The 16,203-nt window shown below is 40.1% G+C and overlaps 1 protein-coding gene across 11 annotated transcripts in view; it reads left to right on the forward strand.

Moving 5' to 3' along the window:
* The window catches only part of LOC117405187 (protein odr-4 homolog), a 14,805-nt gene extending 2,981 nt beyond the window's left edge, over nucleotides 1–11,824 (forward strand). For 3 of the 11 annotated variants that reach the window (XM_059031726.1, XM_059031725.1, XM_059031724.1), the window contains exons 6-16: nucleotides 37–73; nucleotides 669–809; nucleotides 1,123–1,218; nucleotides 2,629–2,694; nucleotides 3,217–3,345; nucleotides 3,621–3,714; nucleotides 4,353–4,538; nucleotides 5,009–5,047; nucleotides 5,773–5,814; nucleotides 6,806–6,844; nucleotides 10,577–11,819. In XM_059031726.1, coding sequence (XP_058887709.1) covers nucleotides 37–73; nucleotides 669–809; nucleotides 1,123–1,218; nucleotides 2,629–2,694; nucleotides 3,217–3,345; nucleotides 3,621–3,714; nucleotides 4,353–4,538; nucleotides 5,009–5,047; nucleotides 5,773–5,814; nucleotides 6,806–6,844; nucleotides 10,577–10,704 — 997 coding nt within the window. In that variant the 3' untranslated portion in view covers nucleotides 10,705–11,819. Of the gene's footprint in view, nucleotides 1–36; nucleotides 74–668; nucleotides 810–1,122; nucleotides 1,219–2,628; nucleotides 2,695–3,216; nucleotides 3,346–3,620; nucleotides 3,715–4,352; nucleotides 4,539–5,008; nucleotides 5,048–5,772; nucleotides 5,815–6,805; nucleotides 6,882–6,948; nucleotides 7,171–7,190; nucleotides 7,433–8,835; nucleotides 10,419–10,576 lie in introns of those variants that run through there. The other 8 variants (XM_059031727.1, XM_034008051.3, XM_059031729.1 and 5 more) reach the window with 8 other exon arrangements.
* Nucleotides 11,825–16,203: the final 4,379 nt, after the last annotated feature.

A 16,203-nucleotide genomic window follows, 5' to 3' on the forward strand; every position in this document is an offset into this window, starting at 1 on the left:
ATAAAATAATTTTACACCTTCACTTGCTGCTTATAGAGTACTGTGCCGATCCTTTGATGTCAAAGATCCCAAGGTGAGTTTAACAGTTAACTAAATTATACAAAATCCTACCAATATAGTGTTCTCCATAATGCATCATTGCACTTGTGTGATTTCAGTGTTACAAAAATATATAATCAATCTCAAATCTCAGTCGCACATTTTATGTGAGGCCTGGGTATTTTAAAGGGGATTACTTTAAATGGACGTGTGTCGAGCTAAATCTCTCTTCTTTTCACCAGCCCCCATGAACATGAACAGGCTGTCTCGTCTTGCATACGTTTTCCAGTAAATCTGATTTTGTAATCGCATCAGTTATCCACAAGGTGGAGCTATAGGATAAGTGTGAGAACAACAAAACAAGCTCCTGCACTTGAAAGCAAACAAATAATCAGCTTTTTCATGCTCTTCCAAGTTAAATACGGTACTTACCTATTTTGGGTAGGATTTTTCTGTCACAGATAAAATATAATTTATCATCCCACAACATGGTTGCCACCTGAGAAATATGACCTGATTATTTCAGAAATAAAAAGGGAATATTATATGAACATTATAGAAACCTTTGCAGGTGCTAAAGACAATAAAATGACCCTTTTAAATATATACACTGTTTTCTGTGTTTGCAGAGCTCCGCAAAACCTGCAGACTGGAAGTATCAAACTGGCCTGTCAGCCTCATGGCCGGTACTGGAGTGTAATGTTGAAGTAGATTTGCAGGTACCTGTGCCTGCAGACTTCGCCAACAGAGAACTAGACAAATGTATTGAGGTAAGAGGGTCATTTTCTATATATGTAAACTCATTAGTCCAACATCAACAGTGTCATAAGTCCCGTACTGCTGTTTCTATTGTCTTAAACAATACTTAAGAATGTATTCTATGGTGCCCTACACATTAGATACTTTTAGCATTCTCAGACTAAAACTAAAGAAAATCATTAGTTCGCTTGAAAAATGTTTTGGCTTTCTTTGTGTTTGTTTCATGAAGCTATGCACAAGGAGGGAGATGCGCATCAAACCTGACATATGCAAGTCTGGCTTCAAAAGACAGTTAAGAAAATGAGTTATTTTTTTATTTTTTAGAATGGACTTAAGGAGTGGGTCAGGCTAATACAACAGTGTTCTTGTATTCTCAATGGCAAAGTGATGGATCTGGATAAAGATCTCCTGGATGGGACAGTGAGTGGTCATGCAATTTGGAACATTCATAATGTTTATATAGAATATATTTTGCTCGCATGTAAGGAAAACACACAGTGGCAGCTTGTTTATATTTTAATCAAATACAATTCCCTTGGATAGTAAACATTCTGCAATGTTTCATGCAAATATGAAATTATGACTTCGGCCCTGTCTAAACTATGCCTTTAAACCGTATTCGTTGCTTTTAAAGGGGCTTAAAAGTGCTAAAAATGGTTAGAGACTACACTATGCAACGTTTAATACCGTACTCGAGACCACCTCTAAATTAGCTCGCATCAGGTAGTGAGTGCGGTTTATCAGAAGTATGGACGCTGTAATACCAAACTACATTTGTGTATCCTCCAATATCCCAAAATGTTCTTTGATATGTTTGTCGAAATACAGAACAGGTGCCTGAAGGATTTGCTATCAGTGTACACTACGTACTGGGTATTCATTTTTATGCTTAAAAAAAACATCTGTCAGGATACCTCTGTTAAACTAGTGGGGAAATTGACAAAAGCACAATGTTAAATGCAAGTTAAAAGTAGGATCGGGATGAACAGTTCATGTAATTTGTCAGCTCTGTTTGAAATAAAATGAAGGGTACCAGAATTAGGCTCAGGCAAGATTGAAGGTAAAAACAAAGATGGTTTTGTAACAGCTTTTTCTGAGTTTAATTATGAAACAGAATCAGCTCAATGTGTTTAAAGGGACGTCACCTGATTAAAAATAAAACCTGAAAACTTCAAGCGCTACTTGTGTGTGTGTGTTCGCATTTGCTTTTTCCAAAATACATGTTTTATTTTTTTTTTAGCAACATGGACCTCTGTTACTATTTGGCATAACACATTATTTTAAAATAAAATACAGTGCATGATGGAATACTATTGTATTAATTTCCACTGTTCATTGGTCGCTGAACTATTTTAATAATGTTTATACGCATTAAGCCCAACTAAACATGAAACAGTACTTCAGTGTGGACGCTTTGAGCTGGCTTTGAGCTTCTAGTTTTTAAACATAAAACTTATGAGCCAGGTATCTCTTTTCTGTCCCAGAAATAAATTTCAACCACCAACATCTAACTGGGTAGTGAAGATTTTTTTGGTAATCGATCTCGTATGTTGGCCAAAGGATTTACTTGTAAATATCAGTGTTAAGTTAAGTGATCCCCATATAAAATGGTTTGTGGAGCTTCGGAATAACACCATATACTGTGGAAATAATAGTGAATATGTAATGGTACATTACACATAAAAGCAGGTAGCAAGGGGACCTTACAAGGCTTCTGAACACATTTCAGTTTGTTTTGAAATACATGTTTCTGTGTTGAACTCTAATATAAATAAGTATTTACATTGTTCTAACTGTTTTAAAGAAATAAATATAAATGATCTGTTACAGAAAAAGAAAGCATCTTCGCAACAATTTGTCCAACAGCCATTTGTCGTTCAGCTTCTGAGGCCTTCGGTAAGGATTTCTCATTACTGTCAGTATAAGTGGTTAATACAAGCAACACAGACTTCACTAAGGATCCCTTTTAGTCCCTGGGCCTGTAGAAATAGAACTAAAATCCTGATGATTACATTAGCGGTAATTAGAAATTCCCCAGTGGAACATGCTATGTATACTGCAGTTTGACAGAGCCCTTCAGAGCCTGTAGGAGCTTGCAGAGGGACACACTTCCTCAAGTCCAGGTTCAACAACTTAGGTGGACATACACCATCACACCCTTAATTGACATTTTGTGCATTTTTTTTCTTCTTTTTTTAATATAGTATGATTTGGGATTTTTAGCTTGACTCCATTTAAATGTGTGATTCTAAAAAAACATGGGTTAGTTAACTTATAGTACAATACAAAAAACACTGTGGGATGTTCATACCTAGCCTTTAATAATAAACATTGTTTGACACCAATACCCTGCATGGTCTTTGTGGCTAGCATTGCAGATTTTAAAACTCAAACGTTTCTTTGTTTTTAATTCTGAAGAAATTTAAAACAGATGATCGGTCCACAGCTTTGGTGCAAAAAAGCAGTGGAACAGTTGTTCTGAAGGGTGTTGTACATTGTAAGGCCTACATTCACACCAACAAACCAAAGGTGAAAGATGCTATTCAGGTAAGTGTCCCAACCTTTTTCACTAGAGGCACCGAATTTAAACACATGTAGCTCTTGCCCCATAATACTAATTCTGCCTGGGCATTTAGCTTGTGGGGTGGTACATACACTGCAGTTCTACAGAATTCACTAAATGTGTTATGTGGCAAAGACAGAAATTGTTTTGAATTTTAAACAAAGGGTGGGGGGGATACAAAAAGCTTGTAAAGATGTTTGTTATTCCAAAGGTTGCCAAGACACTCTGGGTTTGCTAAAAATCACCTTTTTCCTGACAGGCCTTGAAGAGGGATGTGTTAAATACTGTTGCAATCCGAAGTCAGATGCTTTTCGAGGACTTCTACCTTGACCCAGAGGGTTACACTGAAAAAGGTACATGTTTTATTTACTTTTTTTGCTTTAAATTTGCCATGTTTGTTGTTGTTCAACAAATTTGCAAGTTATTAGCAAAATAGCTTGTCCACCAGGAGGCATAGTTGATCCTTATTTATTATTATTATTATTTGTTTATTTAGCAGACGCCTTTATCCAAGGCGAGTTACAGAGACTAGGGTGTGTGAACTATGTGTCAGCTGCAGAGTCACAACTACGTCTCACCCGAAAGACGGAGCACCAGGAGGTTAAGTGACTTGCTCGGGGTCACACAATGAGTCAGTGGCTGAGGTGGGATTTGAACCGGGGACTTCCTGGTTACAAGGCCATTTCTTTAACCACTGGACCACACAGCCTCCCAGCCTATTTACTGAAGTACTGTGTAAATGTTTTTTATATGTTCATATTAAAATGTGTGTGTGTGTAATTTATAAAAAACATTTTAAAACTGCTGTAAATCTTTTTTTTTTTTTTTTTTTTTTTTTTTTAACAACACACTTAAAGTTAAAAAATGAAAATTAAGCCTGAGATTGGAACTTCTTTTCCAGTTGTATCTTTGTGGAACACCCATATATTTGACAGGGTATTGTTTTTATTGTTGTTTAACATATTTTTCTCTGCTCTCCAAATCTCACTAGGTGCCAGGACAGAGGAATACCCACTGCCCAAACGAGTGTTTGTTCCACTTGCAGGGACTGGGGTCATGATCTGTGACTACATGTTTAAAGATGAGGCTCCAAAAGACATCCAGTTTAGAATCAAGGAGTTGCTAGACTTGGATGTGAAGGAGGATCAGCTGGATATGTTGCTTGAAATTGATTCAGGTAGGGTCCTGTTGGTATATTACTAAACTACATTACTAGGCAGGGATCAAAATACATGTTTGATAAATAGTATTTATTAATAAGCAAAGCATTCTTTCCAGGTACAGGAATGATAAATGTTTTCGGGTAATCATTTTAAAATAAACTGTCAAATGCACACATAGTATAAACCGAGCACCCCACAAATGATAATTGAGTATCATAGTTATTTACACTAGTGAAGATGACCTTAAAAAAACAAACTCAAGCACTTTGTGGAGTTTCCTCTATGCAGCCCATAAGGTCTGTCATAATTGAACTTTAATAATTGAACTAACTTTAGGAATGTAGAGTAGCTGATTAAGAAAAATTGAAAATGTGTATAGCGGAGTATTTGGTGTCTCACCATTTCTAAATTTTAGACACCAATTTGCTTTTTATTTATATGCCTTCATCCAGTTATTCTGGAATATTTTTTCCTTCCTTTTCAGCAATTAAACTTGCCCCCAAGACCTCACATCCACAGAGCAGTAAGTGATGTTTTCATAACTGGACAGTACAACAAAAATGTTTTTTTTTTCCCCCAAGTAAAATCGTGTTTGCTGTTAAAATTAAATTGACTTTTTTCAGGCAGTTTGTCTTGTAAGGCAGTTAATAAGATAGCAGTAATCTGCATGTCTTTTGTTTCTAACTGTATTCAGGATACTTAAGGAATTCAGTAACATCTTAGCTTATCACTCCACATCCTCCAAGCAACAAACAAGTTCCCATTGCCAACCGTGGAAATGATTTGTTTTTCATTCATTCTTTTAATCTTAATATATAAAGAAGAAAGTTTTTCTGTCTGTTCCGCATTGTGCGACACCCAAGATCAGTAAATGATAGGAAACCATTAGGCTACCGTTCCCCAATTTATTATGCATGAAATACTGAAATATTGAATTTCCCCAGGCAACACTGGGTACTTCAGCTAGTAAACAGTAAAATACACATGTGGTATAAATAGGACACTGAGTACCGTAGTTATTCACACTTGTGAGGATGGTCACATCTATCAGAACCAACCACCTTGTGGAGCATCCTCTTAAGATCTATTGCACTCGACATGGCATGACTTTCGGCATGCTGTGTAACTGATTAAGCCAAATTTAAAGCTACATATATCCAGTAGTTGGCGTCTCACCATTTCTAAGCCATTGAGACCAATTAGCTTTTTACATATATGACTTTATCCTGTATGTTCTTTGCTTTTAAGATATTGTTGTGGCTGAACCTGAGACCTCGCAGCTACTGGAGAGTAAGTTTTCATAGTTTTTCAGACAATTTGTCTTACATGGCAGTTAGCAAGTCTTTCTTATTTTATTCACTATAGGAATTTAGTTACTGGTATGTCATTTTATATATATCTATATCTGTATACGCAGATGTATTTTCTTTGACTTGCGGAATAACACAGCATGAAGGAATTAAAGTATCCCCTTACAACTCGCCTAAACCGGTCAAGACCTATTTTCCTGTAAAAACATGTTTATTAACCATAACAGAATTTGTGTTTTGGAGACATGAAACACTGCAGACATATTATTGATAGCTTCAGGCAATTCCTGTTTTTATATATTTGTTTAGAATACAAAATGAGAAATGCATTGTATTTGTACCTGTATAATTTTATAATCTTAAATCCCTGTTTTAATATTAATACAGAATAGTGCAGACAGTTAGATTGTTTAGTCATCAAATAAAAAAATAAATAAAAAAAACTGAGAATTAAGCGTTGTACCTTGCCATTTGTATTGATGACCAGTGAGGCATACAGTAGTACCATATGTGCATGGTAAAGCAGACTGGATTATGATACCAGGTTTACTTCAAGCCATATAATCAGACCCTGGCTGTTCTTGGTTCACCATCATGAGCCAGATTATTTCACGTAATCCAGTGTTGAAAGTTATCAACAGCAACTACAGATTTTTTACTGGACCAATTTTAAGATGAAGACATTAAACTTAAATATTTTTTCATATATAAATAGCTTTAACTTTTTTTTTTTAAAATTCTTTTGAGATAATATGTTCCACTGTCTCAGTTGAGCAAGCTTAGTTTGTGTGTAATTACTGCACTGTAGCAGTTTAGCTGGGAGTCAAACATATTGATTCTTGGCTTTTAAACATCACTTTGTCCTTGCCCTATATGTTGCATTGTATGTACCGTTAATCGGTCAACTTTACTCTGTGTGTGTGTGTGTGTGTGTATTAGTGTTTTTTGTAATGTTTTTTTTCTTCCTATAGTGTTTCCTGATGACTATAACCCCATGCAGTTGAAAGTTGGTAAGTTAAGTAATTCAATTTTGGCAATTTGAAAAAGGTCTTTTCAAATAGTCTGGGTTATTATCATAAAAATATATAGACATGCAAGTGCGGCTTAAAAACAGAATCTTGTTTTAATTTAATCTGTCAGATGTATTATGTTATATATTACCACACAAATATGTTTGTCTTGTTTCCTTAACTGCAGCAAGTGGTAAAACATATTTAGCTGTACCATAGAACCTTTGAAATGCATTTCAGCTTCTATACTCTGCCTTTAGACATGTTTGAATGTCCATATTTAGCCTTCAACATTACATTTGGAATTGGCAATTTTTATTTTTCATTTTCTCCCCAATTCGGAAAGCCCAATTATTTTATTTCAACCTGGCTCAACGCTGACTCGGGAGAGACGAAGACGGACACATGCGTCCTCCGAAATGTGTGCCGTCAGCTGTCCGCTTCTTTTCACTCTGCGGGCCCACCATGCATCCATCTCAGAGCTACAGCGTCGGAGGACCATGCAGCTCTGGGCAGCTTACAGGCAGGCCCGCAGCTGCCCGGCCAGTCTACAGTGGTTGCTGGTGCGCTGTTAGCCGAGGACACCCTGGCCAACATAAGCCCCCCCCCCCCCCCGGCGGCGCTCAGCCAATTGTGCGCCGCCCCCCTGGGAACTCCCATCCACGTTCGGCAGTGAAATAGCCTGGACTCGAACCGGCAATAGGGCGCATCCTGCACTCCACGTGGAGTACCTTTACCGGGTGTGCCTCTCGGGAGCACCCTAGATATACATTTTTACCCCAGTATTCTTAAAAAATATGTTACCAATCACAATACCTTTTGATTGTTGATATGTAGACATAGGAGGCTGTATGGTCCAGTGGTTAAAGAAAAGGGCTTGTAACCAGGTGATCCCCGGTTCAAATCCCAGCTCACTTACTGACTCACTGTGTGATCCAGAGCAAGTCACTTAATCTCCTTGTGCTCTGTCTTTCGGGTGAGACGTTGTTGCATGCTGATGCATAGTTCACACACTCTAGTAGCTGTAAGTCGCCTACGATAAATACGTCTGCTAAATAACCAAATAATAATAATAATAATAGGCACAGTGCAAATAATGTAAAAAGTACATTTATTCTACTTGCCTTTACATTTCTGTTATACCTGCTGTTCCAACTTTCTATTTTCAGTGAGCAATAACATACATCATATTGCCTTACCAACATTTGCATCTCTGTTTCCATGACTGAAATTGTAGAATCGTTACTGTGTCTTTGACACAGACACTACTCACTGTAATTACCCAGTAGCAATGTTTGGTTAGTTGAATGTTGAAAATAAATTAATCAAGTTCAAGAATAGTGGTTACAATAATTTGGAAATGTGTTAAATTAATCGCTCTGTAACCATCTTTGCTTATTATTAGATTGACAATATTACTAATCTGGTTGCTTTTACTTTAAAATAATGTAAATTGTGCCTGAAATAATAATAACAAAGTTAAGGGGGCCAATATTCTTGATTTAAGATGTCTGATTACACACATTAACTGTGTTGTCTTTTTTATGGCCTTGAATAGAACATTTGGAAATGTTTCCTCCTTGTTTTGTTCTTGCGTATTACTCTTATGAAAGAGAATGGATTACTTAAGTAACTGAAATACAGGTTTATTGTTCAGATCACAGTTAATCTGTAACACACAGTGCTTGATTGATTAGATCTAATGGTACTGGACTGTTTGAAGTTCAGTTACGCAAACCGGAAAATGGTTGCATTGAAGATAAGTTGGAGTGGGCAGCTTTTCAAACTTTCATAAAAAAAGAAGTGTACATCTTTAAGAAAAAAAATTCTTGTAAAGAAGCTGAATGAAGTCAAGCCTGTTCCGTGAGAAGCAAACCTGATTTAATCTTTCAGCTCTGAAAAAGGCATTGTGTATTATTGAGCAATAAGTCAAATACTATTTAACTCTGCAAAGTAAATTACTCATTGTTTTTCTGTTGTGTTTATTTTAGGTGTGGTGATAGCTGCTGGGGTGGTCCTCTTTGCCGTAGTCTTTTCAGTTATTTTTTTTAGTGACTAAGCAATAAAATTCAAGGTAGTTTAATAAGAGGGTAACAGTCTTTTTTCTATTTTTTAAAATATACTAGAACATAGAAAAAAGGGGTACCCTGTTACTGGGACACACTGTACATTTACCAAAACTCCCATGACAAACTACACAGGATTCAGAGGAACCTGCTGACCAGTATTTACATGTAGAGGCATTGAAACCAATCTAAGAGAGACAATGAAGCCTGAATGCTGAAGAAGTGTGTTCCGTTTTCTTTCAGATTAAAATATCTCTTTGTCAGGACTTGCTCTGTAGCAGGGGCGGGAGAGTTTTTTTTTTTTTTTTTTAAAGTCGGCAGCATGAAACTGATTTGAAAACTGTGTAGTGCTACTATGATGAATGAGCAAAATGTCAATTCTTTGAAAGCAATGTCTGAAAGAAATTAGTTCTGGGTAAACTACTGTAAACTTTTATGAAAATGTTTGTGGTTTTGTGACCAGCTGTGGCCTTTTTCCAGAAATGTTGTGTTTTATGGGTGATTCCAGTAGAGGATGAAAGCAAACACACCTTATCCCGTATGTGATTCATATACTACACACAATGCCTTTTTATTCGTTTACAGTTTTGGGGATAATAAAAAGATAACAAGGTGTGTATAATAGCGCTGTAATGTAACCAAAGGGATCATAGGGAAAGGGAAGGTTGAATAATTACAAGCTGTATTTATTTTAGAGGATAAAACTGAAATAGAAACCTCAAACGAAATATTTTGATGCATATTTGAAAATGCCTAAAATGTGTTATATTCAAGGATACTTATTTTATCCAAAAAACATTTTCTTCTACAACACACAGCCTTCTTTATGGTAAATGAGAAAGCATTATAGCTGTTTTTAATTTTTTTTTTTTTTTTTTAAACTGTACAGTACAGTATGTGATTCCATGCAGTTTCAATGCAATTATGCATTATTATCAATAGACACCATGGAGAAGAAACCATTTAGAGTTACGCAGTTATTGCAATGCTATGACATAGTAATGTATGTCCATTAATATGAAGTGATTTCAACATATTTACAGAAGTCACAGAAGTATTTGTATTGGTTCAAATTTATTCATTAATAAACCTTTAACAAATTCCTTTGACTGCTCAGATCCCTCAAAAACAGGAGGACTCTAATAAGTAAACAAGTTAATTTCATAGTGTAATAGACACACTTGTTCTATTGTAAAATTATTTAAACTGAAAACTGATTATGTTTGTGAACCCTGTGTTTTGTAATTTTCAAACCACAGAGTATTTATTGCAGTGTTTTGTAGGTCAGATTGACACAGTGTGCAGGACCTAACACTGTAGGTAATTAGGTAATTATATATTCTCATGCCAAACATCGCACGCTCTGTATTCATTGAAATATGTACTGTGTATGTTTGTGTGCCCCCCCCCCCCCCAAATGTTATATGTTATATTTCATGTTCAGCATGTTTGCAAGTCTAAAGAAAAATCCAAATGTCTTAATAAATAATTACCATTCTTTAACAATATTTACTTCTGCTGGCAATAAAATGTCTTTTGTGTGTGTGTGTGTGTGTGTGTGTGTGTGTGTGTTATGTATATATTGAAACAATGAGCCCTTTAGAACAATTGCTGAATACCTACGCTGTTTTGTCATCACATTGAAAAACTATTTGTTTTTGTTTAGAGATGCTCATCCACATAAGCTTGCCTGCTGCATTCCAAATGGAGCCCTGTGGAAGAGCTGTGATGGGTGTCAAACAGTTTTTATACATACCAACTGTTCTAATGTCAATTCTATGCATTTTTGACTGAAATATTTTTGTCATCAAGTTGTGTGTTAATTGGGCACCGAAGAAACATTTCATGGGCCACAGTATTAGGCAAGGCAGGTGAGGTGTATTATAAGTGATTTATCATTGTGTGGTATGGAAATACAATCTAAAATGCTCACTTCCATTTGCTGTGTAGGTGCCAAGTTATTGCAACAATTCATTTACATTTTTTAACAAGTTTGATTCCATTTTAATTAACTATTTTCCTCTTGACTTGACCCTAGAAGTAGTTCTCCACTGGCAAACCATATCCGGCTGAGCCATTTTATGTCTCCAAAAATGTGATTTGTTTGCGAAACCAAAAGAAAGAGAAGGGGTGTAGGGGCAATTATTGTTTGATTGTAAGAAATTATGTCACTGTCTTTAATTTCTTTGATGGTATTGACTCGTTAATTTGTGATTTGACTCGCTATAATGTTTTTCACTGAGGACCCAGGGGAACAACTAAAAATGTGTCCAGTTTTCAGTAATGTAATAATAATTAGAATGACATTAATGGGAAACATTACTTTCAGTTTTAGGTTTGACATGCAATCCTCTATATAATTGGTTTGATGGTATTTCTTGTTATACCTTCATCATGCTTACCAGTGTAGCGCACACACGTGTTCACATAATTACCACTTTCTTCAGTCCAATATCATTGTGGGAAGAGAGGTCCTATCAATTCTTTATTCTGCCTTTTCAAAAGCAAAAGCCCAACCCAGTTTGTTGATAGTCCCATAAAAATGTTTTAATCACAAGTTCACACAAAACTGCACTGCCAATGAAACACGTTTTCTCCTGAATGAAAGGCTAGCCCTCTTTTCTTAAAACACTATAATGAGTACTTCTAAGAATGAATGGCTCTGCAGTGCTCTACTCATCAAGGTAAGAAAAAAAAACAAGTGGATGGAATTATTACTTCCTCAAACCAACAGCTGCACACAGCTTGCAAAGTTATAGTATGCTGTGAAGTGCTGCCCTGGCTTGCCATGTGGAATCTTCATACTTTGTTGCCCAATTGTGAGATTCCAATAAACTCGGAATCTGCAGTAACATCATTAATGTACAATACTGTAGTATCCGTAATTCACACAAGTGATTTTTATTTATTTATTTATTTTACATGCAACTGAAAAATGTAAATCATTAAATCGTATGTTCCATTAAAATTTGTGTGGTTAGTTCAGGACCAGGAATAACCAAAGTACTGAGGTTGAACAGCTGTATGGAGTGAAGCATTATATATTCATATAAAACAATATAAATGAGACTTACTGTTAAATAAATACATGGAAATACATGTTCCAGGTTTATGCTTAAATTACACTTCTGCTAACAAACCAAAAAAAAAAGGATGTCTGCACACATTTCTGATCATTCTTGCCTTGGCTTCATGTTATGTAACTCCTTCGTAACCCCTTTCATGACTTCACCATTTAAAGGAAATGGGAGGCTGTTTCATCTGGTTTTTTAAATCATCACAGCCTCTTGAGAGGTGGGTTTGCGTGCAGCAGAGTTATCACGGTGGAGGATTGCAGTCTGGACCGTACCTTCCCTTCCCAAGTGTGAAAATTGCTGGCATCAAAGCTTTACCTGTAGCTTTAATTATTCCTTAGCTACAGAATAAGAGCTGTTGTTAACAAAAACATTTGTCTGTGATGGTGCTGACACCTAGTTACTCATGTATTAGCTTTTTACGGCTTAAATAAATACTCCAGGGCAATTCTTACACTAGATTTTAAACTAGTACCTAAATACGTCTTAAGTCAGCTGAGTTTCCCACACAAACTCAGCTGACTTAAGATGTCTGAAATGTGTTTTGACTGATTTTAATTTCGCATCTCAATTTTCTTAAACTTTTAACCACTGTGAGACCCTGGTATTCAGTTGGGCGCCAGACTACAGACATCCTATATATAGCACTGTAACAGGGAGAGATCTGGACTGGCCGTCTGACGCATGCACGATGCTGCAGGAAGGGGGCGGCAGTCCCGTGGGGTTGGCCTGCCAGTCATGGCGGTGACACGGAGAGGTGGGGAAGAGGGTGTGTGCGCGTTCCCCCTCTCTGAGTGGCTGGGAGGCGAGCTTTAATGGGATGTTTACCCTATAAAATAATACTCTGCTGTTTCCTCAGATCCTCCCTTTTAAAAGACTTACCAGGAAGTACGGGAGCTCAGGTTGAGAGCTGAGAACAGCCGGGACCGAGAGAAAACCGGGACCAAAAAGAAAACGGAAAAGATAAAGAAAAGAAACTTAATATTAGTGGGGAACCCGTGGGCAGACCCCCTGTGTAGTTCTAGGGTAGACTGAGGAGACGGTCAGAGTAGGACGGAGACCCGGGCCGTGCGGCTAGCGACGGCTGGGGTAACGCTGCCGAAGTGCAGCACCTTCTATTTGTAGTTTTGTTACTGTGTTTTATTTTCCCTTTTACTTTCGCCTTTGGTTTTTGAATTATTGTTTGAGCACTTGTTCTGTACCGCATCTGGTATTTCGTGGTTCTGTTTTTATTATTATTATTATTATTATTTATTTCTTAGCAGACGCCCTTATCCCGGGCGACTTACAATCGTAAGCAAATACATTTCAAGTGTTACAATACAAGTAATACAATAAGAGCAAGAAATACCGGAGCGGAGGTAGAGCTAGTCTTCTAGTGCAGGCGGAGCGGAGAGGTCGAGTGGGGGTGTAGGGAGAGGTGAGGGTCTGGAGGTAGCTGGGTGCAGTCTGGTCAAGGCATCTGTAGGCTAGTACAAGAGTCTTGAACTGGATGTGAGCGGTGATCGGGAGCCAGTGGAGCGAGCAGAGTAGTGGAGTAGCGTGGGCGAAGCAAGGCAGAGAGAACACCAGGCGGGCAGCAGAGTTCTGGATGAGCTGGAGCGGACGAGTGGCGGACGCAGGGAGGCCAGCCAGGAGGGAGTTGCAGTAGTCTAGGCGGGAGAGTACCAGGGCCTGGACCAGGAGCTGGGTAGCATAGTTGGTGAGGAAGGGTCGGATTCTTCGGATGTTGCTCAGGAAGAATCGGCAAGTGCGTGCCAGAGTGGAGATGTGCTGGGAGTAAGAGAGGCAGGGGTCCAGGGTGATTCCAAGGTTCTTAGCTGAGGAAGAGGGAGAGAGTGTGGTAGATTCCAGAGGAACAGAGATAGAGAGATCAGAGGAGGGGGAGGAGGAGGGAAAGAAAAGGAGGTCAGATTTAGAGAGGTTGAGTTTGAGGTGATGCGAGTGCATCCAGGAGGAAATAGCAGACAGACAGGTAGAGATACGGGGGGAGATGGTGGAGTCAGAGGTGGGGAAGGAGAGGAAAATCTGAGCATCATCAGCATAGAAATGGTATGAGAAACCATAGGATGCGATGAGGGGGCCCAGGGAGCGGGTGTAGAGAGAGAACAGGAGAGGTGTTTGAGGCCATGGCGACCTCGGCCGGGTGGGATCCGGCACAGTGGGCCAGCTACCTTTTGCCTCAGCTGACGGGAGAGGCTCAAGCAGCGACGAGGACGCTGTCCCCAGAGCAGATGCTGGATTACCCCGTGCTGAAGGCGGCCATCCTTAATCGCGTTGGGGCCACGCCGGAGGGTTACCGGAAAAAGTTCCGGGAGGAGCGTTTCGCTGAGACTGCCTGGACGGAGTGTGGCTACCGGATCACCCCCTCTAATGGGCCCAGAGAGGGCGAAGGGACTGGGGGGAAGGGGTAGTCAGGTATTTGGTCGAGGGGTGTCAGCGGGAGCTCCCGGCCCGGGAACCGGGGCAGGGTGGGGTTACCCACGGGCTGCTGCGGTGTCGGACCGGGGTCTCGCACGGCCACCTTATCGACGAGCCCCCTTGATGGCTCCGGTTTTTCCACCTCTTGCTGGAGCTCCGGGGCGACAAACCAGTCCACCGAGGTGTTGGACGTGCAGGGAGGTTGGGCCACATCGCGCGGGACTGCCCCGTGATGGAGTGTGACCTCAGCCGATCAGGTAAGCATATTCAATTACCTTAGTCACTCCAGCAGACGGGTTTTGTTATTCCTGTGACAGTGAATGGTACAAAAACCCAGGCGCTCCTGGATTCAGGGTGTGGTCAGTCCCTAACACAGGATAGCCTAATCTCACCGGGACATAAACAAATATTGGGATGGGTGCATATTAAATGTATTCATGGGGATGTACGTTCTTATCCTAAGGTTAGCATAACGGTGAATATTGGCCAGCAGATGACACAGGTGCAGGTGGGGTTGTGTTCTCGATTGCCGGTACCGGTAGTGTGGGACGGGACTGTGGGCAATTCAAGAGTTGGTTGGCTGCCCTGACGGCCCCGTCCTCCCTATTGGCTAAGAAAGAGGAAGTAATTGGAGAGATCTTTCCCTTTCGCGACCCGGAGTGGTTTTGTCATAAATTTAAACCCCGTAAAACTAAACGGGAGCGTCTGGCTGCGAAGAATGAGGGCTGGCAGTGGAGGGGGTTTGAGAAGTTTCAGGTGGGGGCGATTGGTGAAGAGTCTGGGGGGGGAGGTCACGGAGCCAGCGCAGGGGTCTGGTTTGGCTGCCTCCCCTCAGGACCGACCTGATCCCGAGATGGAAGCCATGGGAGCTGATATTTTAGCTCGTTCACGTGACTTCCAACTCGAGCAAGGGCGTGACGACGTGCTGGGCAGGCTCTTTGACCAAGCAGCTGTGGTTAATGGTCGGGTGGTCGAGCCCAGACGCGCCACCACGTACCCTCACTTTGAAATTGCTCGAGACCTCCTGTACCGTGTCGACAAATTGCCCCAAACCGGGGAAGTGCGTCACCAGTTGCTGATTCCTCAACCCTTTAAGGAGGATTTACTGCGGCTGGCTCACGCTATTCCTTTGTCTGGTCATCTGGGCAGGGATAAGACTAAAGCAAGGCTTGTGTCACGGTTCTACTGGATGGGGCTGGATGGTGACATCAGACGTTTTTGCGAACGTTGCGGGGAGTGTCAAAAGGCTAGTCCTAGAGCCGTCCCACGAGCCCCACTGGTGCCGTTGCCCCTAGTGGAAGCTCCGTTTGAGTGTATTGGAATGGATTTGGTTGGGCCGCTGGAGAGGAGTGCGGTGGGATACACACACCTATTGGTCATTCTGGATTACGCCACGCGTTATCCCGAGGCCATTCCCCTTTGCTCTGCCTCAGCCAAATCTGTTGCCAACGAGCTTGTGAAGGTCTTTTCCCGAGTGGGGATTCCCAAAGAAATACTAACCGACCAAGGCACCAACTTTATGTCCCGACTAATCCGCGGAACATGTAAACTTTTGGGGATTAAGACCATTAGGACCTTGGTGTTTCATCCTCAGACCGATAGTCTTGTGGAGCGCTTTAATAAAACCCTTAAGAACATGTTGTGCAGATTTATTAATAGTGATGTGCGTTACTGGGACCAGCTGATTCCTCCCCAGGCTTCCACGGGTTTTTCGCCATTCGAGCTGCTGTATGGGCGAAGACCCCGGGGTGTGCTCGATCTGGTCAGAGAGATGTGGGAGGAACAGCAGGATAATTCG

The sequence above is a fragment of the Acipenser ruthenus genome, chromosome 10 (assembly GCF_902713425.1).
Source record: "Acipenser ruthenus chromosome 10, fAciRut3.2 maternal haplotype, whole genome shotgun sequence".
NCBI classification, from domain to species: Eukaryota; Metazoa; Chordata; class Actinopteri; order Acipenseriformes; family Acipenseridae; genus Acipenser; species Acipenser ruthenus.